The following is a 10,151-nucleotide window of genomic DNA, read 5'->3' as shown; positions in this document are numbered from 1 at the left end:
CACACACACACACACACACACACACACACTCCTCACACACACACACACTCACTCACACACACTCCTCACTCCTCACACACACACACTCCACACTCCTCACACACACACACACTCACTCACACACACTCCTCACACACACACACTTCACACTCCTCACACACACACACACTCACACACACCACACCACACACACACACACACACACACACACACTCACTCACACACACTCCTCCTCACACACACACTCCACTCCTCACACACACACACTCACTCACACACTCCTCACACACACACACTTCACACCTCACACACACACTTCCTCGTCTCTCACTTATCTTACTTTCATCTCCATCTAGTCACACTCAGCTTTCACTGTTGTCTCACACTTGTGTGTGTGTGTGTGTGTGTGTGTGTGTGAGAATGTGTACCAGAATTGTTTAACACAAGTGTACAAGTAACATAATACCGTAATAACATAGTTATAAGTTTCATTTTATTCTAGCAATTAGCATAGCTAACACTAAAGTAGATGTTAGCGTAATGAGCTAACCCTGTGCTAGAACATTTACACTCGTTTTTTTTCAGTGAAAACGACGCGTCATCTGAGAACGAGCAGCTGCTGAGCCGTAGCATCGACAGTGATGAGGAAGCAGCGCAGGAAAACAGGGAGCTACTGATTTGTGTCTTCTATCACTTGTTCATCTCACTCGAGACAAGACCTGCTCCAACACCACCGTCAACACCAACAACACCGTCAACAACAACAACAACTGCAGCAGGACTGTGGGGGTGAGACCAGAGACCAGCGAGAACATTCACAACCTTCTACACAGTGAACACTTCACTCTAAACATTACGCTAAATTAGATACAGATCAGAGGATGCTCAGATAATCGTGGCTAATCCAGAGCTAATCACAAGCTAATCCAAAAATAATCCCACAGCTAAAGATAGAAATAGTAACTGAATATAATCTATAATATAATATTAATGAAATATTTAAATTAATTATTTAATTTGATTTCATTCGAACAGGAAACAGATTCAACATTCAATTTGCTACAGATTCGGGACACAAACAATACACACCAACACACACACACCCACACACCCATGCACACACTCACACCCACACCCCAAACACACATGCACACACTCACATACACACACACACACACACCCACACTCATACACACACAAACACACACACACACACACAAACACACACACACAAACACACATGCACACACTCACACACACACCCACACATGAACACACACACACCCACACACACACATGCACACACACGCACACACACAAAAATCGGCACGTGTGTTTGTGTTGTTGCAGATTCACAGTCGGAGGAAGAAGATCCTGGAGTTGTACGCTAAAGCGTGTAGCGTTGCTGAAGGTCAGTCTTCTGTTATATGTTACATTTTCTCTCCTATATGAGGAAAGTTTCTGGTGTTCAGAGTCGGGTTCTGCACCGAGCTTCAGCCGCTCTATGACTGTATAGAGGATAAGAGCAGGTGATGGAGCCCTTACTGATATTCAACATTTCTGACACTTTAGTGACCTTCATCAAGCTCCTGAGATGCTGTAAGGGTTTTATTATGGTTTAAAGCACAGTTATGAATTCTAGAATGAAATAAATTTAAATAAAGAATTGAATGCCAGCGTCAGCAGGTCCTGTTAAAGGAGATGCTCCTCACTCGAGCTCATCTCCAGTCCAGGATCATGTCTAATTAGGAAACACCTCTTTTTTAGACAAGCTCCGCCCCCTGTGTGTAACTCTCACTGGTGTCCTCTGTTCCACATGAAGTTTGAGTCTCATTGTCTGATGCTGTGATGGAGGTTTGCTGGTTTTTATACAGTTATTATAGAATGTGTTTTTCCAAAATACTGTGAGAACTTTATCCAGCACTGAGGCATGATCTGACTCAGCATATTTCCTCTTAGAGGATCAGGAATAATCGGTTCTGAGTTTATAGAATGTAATTAAAGTGCGGTTTGGTGATGGAGAAAGTGAGTATGGAGGACATCTGTCCCACGTCTTTCGCGTCTTGAAGGCATTAAATCTGAACAAACAAAGCAGGACATTTAGTACCAGGCTTTTCTACAGCGATCCACTCGACTCGCATGGCTTTTTAATCGTAAAGTTTTGACAGAGAAATGAATGCCACTTGCTGAGAATGGCTCTGAGCATGAACACTGACCTCTTAGAAGCTCGGGGGAACGTACTCCAGCAAACACACGCCACAGTCGTTCTCCACATCACCCTGAACTGCAGCAAGGGACAGGATCAGTCTCAGAAACTTTGTGAAGTGGAAATCAGGACACAGTCCAGCTGGAGTCAGAGCTCTGAACCTGGAGCTAATTAATCTCAGACGAAGGTTTAAAGTAGCAAAGCACCAAAAAAACATCTCACACGATGAACATCAGCCTAAATTTAATCCATCTGCTGCTGAAGTGCACGTTTGATTCGCTATAGAGTTGATCTGCACTGCACTAAGGTTTCATCCCCCTTTTTAACTTTTCCACATGTTAACTAAAATGGACTTCATCAGAGGTATACGTCACAGTATACCCCATAATACTCTAGGGGGCAGTATGTAAATGTCACTCTGATGTCACATGATTAGACCTGTGTGTATATAAAGGGTCACATGATGTTAATATAAAAACATCTGAGAACAAACACACCTTATCTATCAGAGTCAGGTGGGTTTGGAAACCCAGAAAAGGTTCTGGGGAAAAACATAACAGGCTGAATCTCCAGCATGACCCTACCACCACCATGCTTCAGGGTTAGGGTTAGGTGGTGGCAGTACATGAAGTGGAGAAGTCTTTGTTGTGGAGATTTGTTAGAAATCTCATATGCTGCTCAAATGCTTTTTAGATCTGCAGAAAATCACGAATACTTCATCAGAAAATTATTTTGTTACATTCTTGTTTCTCCTCCTGAAGGTCTGAGTCCAGTGGAGTTGCCTTTCGACTGCCTAGAGAGAACGAGCCGCATGCTGAGCGCCACCTACAGTGCGGAGAAGGCGTTAGTCAGGACGTGGCGTCACCTGGCCGAGAGCTTCGGATTAAAACGGGATGAAATCGGAGGAATGACGGACGGCATGCAGCTCTTTGACCGGGTCAGCACGGCTGGCTATAGCATCCCGGACCTGCTCGCTCGACTGGTCCAGATCGAGAGGCTTGATGTGGTCGAAGCACTTTGCCTGGATATTCTCGGAACGCCCCCTTGTGGTCAGCATCTGACCATTTCTTCACGCTGCGCTAGCGTCTGAGAACCCAGAACCTACAAACTAAAGAGACAATGAAGAAAATTATCTTTTTAAGCTTCCACTGATATTCTCACTGTCATACAGCACAGCGCCCCCTTCTGACCATCATTTATTTCCAGTTTAGATTTTCCAGAATTTCTTGTAATTTAAACAGTCACAAATATTTCTTTAAAAAGTCCAAGTGGGCTGAAAAGATCATTGCTGTGCAGGACACTCAGAATAATAGATGTCGTTATTTTCCTCCTTTGTCTGGAGGTGAGACAAATTTCAAAATTCTGTAAAGTTTTTTACAGCCCTGAATGAAGAATTCTGCCTGCAGCGTCACATTTCTGACGTTTTCCAGAAAGAGTCCAACGTCCTGATCTACACTACGTCATAGCTAGAAATAAACTACACGGGTATCTGAGCAGCATTGTAACTGAAAGATTGTTCCAACTGGGATTTCATAGTATATAAATGTTTCTTCATATTGAGGACCTTTGTGGTACCTGCGCTGATCATCAGCACAGACCCTCGGTATTTTGAAGGACACACAATCACGATTTTGCGTGTTGAACTCGGCAGTTTGTCGTAGAAACAATCATCATTATATTTCTAATATATATTTATATTTATAGTTATATTGTAAAATCTAATAAAAACGTTTCTTACTGACTTCAAATTTATGTTTGTAGGCCAAATTCTAGACTGAAAAATGCTATTGTGTGTGTGTGTGTATGTGTGTGTGTGTGTGTGTGAGTAAAACCATGCTTGATTTCCTGGTTCTTGCCCTAATTTGCTGAGATTAGTGGGTTTATGAGGTTCGGTATGAAGTGGCTGTAAAATCCAGCACCTCGTTAGCTGAAAGTACAGTGGAGCAACGCTGCAGAATGAAAGACGAACGGGAAGCTAATAAGCTGGTGGTCATTCTGAAGAGCTGCGGGTCGTTTTATGGCGTGTTGATGGTTTCAAGCTCTGAGCGGCAGAAGCGTGCGAAAATGAATTTACACATCTGACGGACATCACAGTCTGCTGGTGTCTCCTTCAGAGTCTGATCTGTTTGAAATAAATATAGCAGATCTCTGAGAGGAACTATGAAGGACATCAAGAGGAACTCTAAAGGACATTAAGAGGAACTCTGAAGGACACTGAAAGCTGGATAGATGTGTTTCATGTGGCTGTGAACAGACCTGCTCTTGTTACCTCACTTACAGCTCTAATGCTAAAACTTAAACCAAATAGGAGTGTAAATATTATTAACTTATTAGTGTACATACACCTCATCTGCACAACAATAAAGAATTCTATTTACTTTCTGTGTGTTACTGTAGTACTGAGTGTGTAGAATGTGTGTGTGTGTGTGTGTGTGTGTGTGTGTGTTACTGTAGTACTGATTGTGTAGAATGTGTGTTAATGTAGTACCAAGTGTGTAGAATGTGTGTTACTGTAGTACTGATTGTGTAGAATGTGTGTGTGTGTGTTAATGTAGTACCGAGTGTGTAGAATGTGTGTGTTACTGTAGTACAGATTGTCTAGAATGTGCTGTGTTATTGTAGTACTGATCGTAGAATGTGTGTTACTGTAGTACTGATTGTGTAGAATGTGTGTTACTGTAGTACTGATTGTGTAGAATGTGCTGTGTTATTGTAGTACTGATCGTGTAGAATGTGTGTGTTACTGTAGTACTGATTGTGTAGAATGTGTGTGTGTTACTGTAGTACTGATTGTGTAGTGTGTGTGTGTGTGTGTTACTGTAGTACTGATTGTGTAGAATGTGTGTGTTACTGTAGTACTGATTGTGTAGTGTGTGTGTGTTACTGTAGTACAGAGTGTGTAGAATGTGTGTGTTACTGTAGTACTGATTGTGTAGAATGTGTGTTACTGTAGTACTGATTGTGTAGAATGTGTGTGTGTGTTACTGTAGTACTGATTGTGTGTGTGTGTGTGTGTGTGTGTGTGTACTGTAGTACTGATTGTGTAGAATGTGTGTGTGTTACTGTAGTACTGATTGTGTAGAGAGTGTGTGTGTGTGTGTGTGTGTGTGTGTGTTACTGTAGTACTGATTGTGTAGAATGTGTGTGTTACTGTAGTACCATGTGTAGAATGTGTTACTGTAGTACTAATTGTGTAGAATGTGTGTTACTGTATGACTGATTGTGTAGTGTGTGTGTGTTACTGTAGTACCAGTATGTAGAATGTGTGTGTTACTGTAGTACTGATTGTGTAGAATCTGTGTGTGTTCCTGTAGTACCAAGTGTGTAGAATGTGTGTGTGTGTTACTGTAGTACTGATTGTGTAGAATGTGTGTGTGTGTTACTGTAGTACCGTGTGTAGAATGTGTGTTACTGTAGTACTAATTGTGTAGAATGTGTGTGTGTGTTACTGTAGTACTGATTGTGTAGTGTGTGTTACTGTAGTACCGAGTGTGTAGAATGTGTGTGTGTGTTACTGCAGTACTGATTATTTAGAATGTGTGTTACTTTAGTACTGATTGTGTAGAATGTGTGTGTTACTGTTGTACCGAGTGTGTAGAATGTGTTTGTGTTACTTTAGTACTGATTGTGTAGAATGTGTGTGTTACTGTAGTACTGATTGTGTCGAGTGTGTGTGTTACTGTAGTACCGAGTGTATAGAATGTGTGTGTGTTACTGTAGTACTGATTGTGTAGAATCTGTGTGTGTTCCTGTAGTACCAAGTGTGTAGAATGTGTGTGTGTTACTGTAGTACTGATTGTGTAGAATGTGTGTGTGTTACTGTAGTACCGTGTGTAGAATGTGTGTTACTGTAGTACTAATTGTGTAGAATGTGTGTGTGTGTTACTGTAGTACTGATTGTGTAGTGTGTGTTACTGTAGTACTAATTGTGTAGAATGTGTGTGTTACTGCAGTACTGATTATTTAGAATGTGTGTTACTTTAGTACTGATTGTGTAGAATGTGTGTTACTGTTGTACCGAGTGTGTAGAATGTGTTTGTGTTACTTTAGTACTGATTGTGTCGAGTGTGTGTTACTGTTGTACCGAGTGTGTAGAATGTGTGTTACTGTAGTACCGAGTGTATAGAATGTGTGTGTGTTACTGTAGTAGCGAGTGTGTAGGGTGTTTGTGTGTTACTGTAGTCCTGATTGTGTAGAATGTGTGTGTGTGTGTTACTGTAGTACCCAGTGTGTAGAATGTGTGTGTTAATGTAGTACCAAGTGTGTAGAATGTGTGTGTTACTGTAGTACCAAGTGTGTAGAGAGTGTGTGTGTGTGTGTTACTGTAGTCCTGATTGTGTAGAATGTGTGTTACTGTAGTCCTGATTGTGTAGAATGTGTGTGTGTTACTGTAGTACCCAGTGTGTAGTGTGTGTGTTACTGTAGTACCCAGTGTGTAGAATGTGTTTATTAGTGTAGAAATTAAGTTGTAAAAATTCTACTCTGAATTCTCGAATAAAATATTATTAATGACTATTGGTTCTGAGGTTCTGAGGTTCTGAGAGCAGCTCTGGAGATGAGAGAGAGCTGAGGATTAGTGACTTCATCTGAACACACCACGACATGTTCCACTCCGTCTTCTCCACATTTCAAACACTTTCTTTTTTTTTTTTTTTTTTACCTCGGACAGCCATCACAGGATTTCAGAAGCTTGAGTCTGACAGGCTCCTGAGGGCTCGCTCCTCAAAGAGCTTCACAGAGAGCTTTATTAACATTAAACCCTCAAAGTGGCGTGACAGCGATCACCCAGGGGAGGAGAAGAGTGGCTCAGATCCAGCCCTAAAAGAGAGAGAGAGAGAGAGAGAGAGAGAGATGTACACGGTTGATGTTTTCACTGGAGGTTTCTACAGTTTTCTTTCACACATCTGAACTTTTTGGGGAAAAGTCAGTTTTGTGTAACCTCACATCTGAAGAACTTCACTGCAGCTCAGAATCACACAGTCCGATCACATCGTCCAATCACACAGACCGATCGCACTGGTTGATTCACTTTTCTGCTTCTTGGATTTGTTTGGAATGAAATCTCCAGAGCTGGAGGCTCGGTGATGTTGAGGAAGAAGAGAAACACACCTTTAACACTGGTACAGAAACTCGAACTTTCTATCACGAGTCTCTCGATGGAGTGGATTTCATGTGCTGTAGATCCTGAGGTGTTTTATAAGATAGCAGATGGTCTTCAAACCAGACATGAAAGCTGTGCCCTTCTGTGTGATCTTTTTAAACTGGATGTAAAGGAGTTACCATCTGATCTAATCTGATCTGATCTGATCTTCACGCTTCACTCAGTGTCCAATACACAGTTTTATAACGAATAAAATATATTCTAATTCTAACTCCTGAGTGGTGTGGAAGTTCTCTCTTCTGGCTGGAGGCCATGTTAAAAGTGCTGAGGAACCATGAGGGGTGTGTAATGAGCTGTCAGTGTGGCATGGAGAGCTTCGAGCAGGAGACACTTCACACTCTGATGCACCGCTTTCTTTTTTTACCTCGAGGGAAGATTTACTTCACACAAAGCGCTGAGTCTTTCCATCGTTCCCAAAAATGATCCTACAACAGTTTGTGTGTGTGTGTGTGTGGGGATTGGGAATTGGGAATTTATTTAAACCATATATATACACACACAGACACACACGAAGACTCACAACAGTGTGTGGTCTCCCTCTGTTCTCAGCTCCTGTGTCGTGTCTGTCCTCAAGCAGATCTTCACCCATACAATGCAATAATATTGATGGTATGTGAGAGCAGAGGAACCGAGGAACCTGTCAGAGCCTGATTTAATCCAGCTTGTTAAAGGTCAGAAATGTGCCTGGATCTAGTTTTTAGCTGGTCATTAAAGTGTTGTTTTTGTGTGTGTGTGTGTGTGTGTCTGTGTGTGATGGAGATTGCGCCTGGACAGAAATGTAGCTTGTTATACGAGAAAAGACCAGAATCCACCTGTGTACATATCCCAAAGAGCACAGAGAACATGTGCTGTACCTCCAGAGCAGCTCTTACTGCCAATACATTATGCTTTCCATAGTGACGGCTAAAGGTGAGATGATGAGGTGAAGGTGAGATGATGAGGTGAAGGTGAGATGAGGTGAAGGTGAGATGATGAGGTGAAGGTGAGATGATGAGGTGTAGATGTGATGAGGTAAAGGTGTGATGATGAGGTGAAGGTGAGATGAGAAGTTGTGATGATAAGGTGAAGTTGTGATGAGGTGAAGGTGAGATGTTGAGGTGAAGGTGAGATGATGAGAAGTTGTGATGATGAGGTGAAGGTGAGATGATGAGGTGAAGATGTGATGAGTTGAAGGTGAGATGATGAGAAGGTGAGATGAGGTGAAGGTGTGATGAGGTGAAGTTGAGATGATGAGGTGAAGGTGAGATGATGAGGTGAAGGTGAGATGATGAGAAGGTGAGATGATAAGTTGTGATGAGGTGAAGGTGTGATGATGAGGGAAGATGTGAAGTTGTGATGATGAGGTGAAGGTGAGATGAGAAGTTGTGATGATGAGGTGAAGGTGAGATGATGAGGTGTAGATGTGATGAGGTAAAGGTGTGATGATGAGGTGAAGGTGAGATGATGAGAAGGTGTGATGAGGTGAAGGTGAGATGATGAGAAGGTGTGATGATGAGGTGAAGGTGTGATGATGATGAGAAGGTGTGATGAGGTGAAGGTGTGATGAGGTGAAGGTGTGATGATGAGAAGGTGTGATGAGGTGAAGGTGAGATAAGGTGAAGGTGTGATGAGAAGGTGTGATGAGGTGAAGGTGTGATGATGAGAAGGTGTGATGAGGTGAAGGTGAGATGATGAGAAGGTGAGATGATGAGGTGAAGGTGAGATGATGAGGTGTAGATGTGATGATAAGGTGAAGGTGAGATGATGAGGTGTAGATGTGATGATGTAGATGGAACTGGCTGGAACTGACAGCCTGGATGAGCTGACTGACACTGTGACATCCTACATCAGTTTTTGTGAAGATATGTGTGTGCCAACCAAAACCTTCTGCAAGTTCAGTAACAACAAGCCATGGTTCACAGCCAAACTTAAAAAACTTCGACATGCCAAGGAAGATGCATACAGAGGGGAGGACAAAGCTCTGTACAAGCAGGCCAGGAACCAACTGACAAAGGAGATCAGAATAGCCAAAAGAAGCTACTCTGAAAAGCTGAAAAGCAGGTTTTCAGCTAACGACCCTGCATCAGTGTGGAAAGGCCTGCAAAATATCACAAACTACAGGAGACCACCCCTCCCCACTGAAGCAAACAAAGACCTGGCTAACGACCTCAACACCTTCTACTGCAGGTTTGAGGACAATATCTTCACACCTCTCATCCAACCCAGCCCAATGTCTGCCCCCATCACACCTCTGGATTCCTCTCTTACAACTCCTTCCAGCACTCAAGTTGCGCTCACGATTTGTGAAAAGGATGTGTATCGGCTCTTTCAGAGACAGAAGACAAGGAAGGCTCCCGGCCCAGACGGTGTCTCCCCCTCCTGTCTCAAAGCATGTGCTGACCAACTGGCTCCCATTTTCACCTCTATCTTCAACAGATCACTGGAGTTGTGTGAGGTCCCCTCTTGCTTTAAACTCTCCACAATCATCCCAGTCCCCAAGAAACCCTCCATTACTGGACTGAATGACTACAGGCCTGTCGCTCTGACATCTGTCGTCATGAAGACCTTTGAAAAGCTGGTATTGGCCCATCTAAAGAAGGTGACAGAACAGCTGCTGGATCCCCTACAGTTTGCATACCGAGCAAACAGATCGGTGGATGACGCAGTCAACATGGGGCTAAACTACATTCTGCAACACCTTGACTGCCCAGGAACATATGCCCGGATTTTGTTTGTTGACTTTAGTTCGGCTTTCAATACAATAATTCCAAGAATCCTCCACTCCAAACTCCTAAACCTTACTAT

General features: G+C 42.7%; 1 protein-coding gene across 1 annotated transcript in view; it reads left to right on the top strand.

Annotated features, from left to right (window-relative positions):
* edar (ectodysplasin A receptor) overlaps positions 1-4,633 on the top strand; it is a 22,525-nt gene extending 17,892 nt beyond the window's left edge. Inside the window, 4 exon segments of the mRNA XM_046840125.1 lie at positions 586-653; positions 656-789; positions 1,351-1,411; positions 2,968-4,633. Coding sequence (XP_046696081.1) covers positions 586-653; positions 656-789; positions 1,351-1,411; positions 2,968-3,296 — 592 coding nt within the window. The 3' untranslated portion in view covers positions 3,297-4,633.
* Positions 4,634-10,151: the final 5,518 nt, after the last annotated feature.

The sequence above is a fragment of the Silurus meridionalis genome, chromosome 3, assembly GCF_014805685.1.
Source record: "Silurus meridionalis isolate SWU-2019-XX chromosome 3, ASM1480568v1, whole genome shotgun sequence".
NCBI classification, from domain to species: domain Eukaryota; kingdom Metazoa; phylum Chordata; class Actinopteri; order Siluriformes; family Siluridae; genus Silurus; species Silurus meridionalis.
This window is presented reverse-complemented; position numbering and strand designations above follow the sequence as displayed.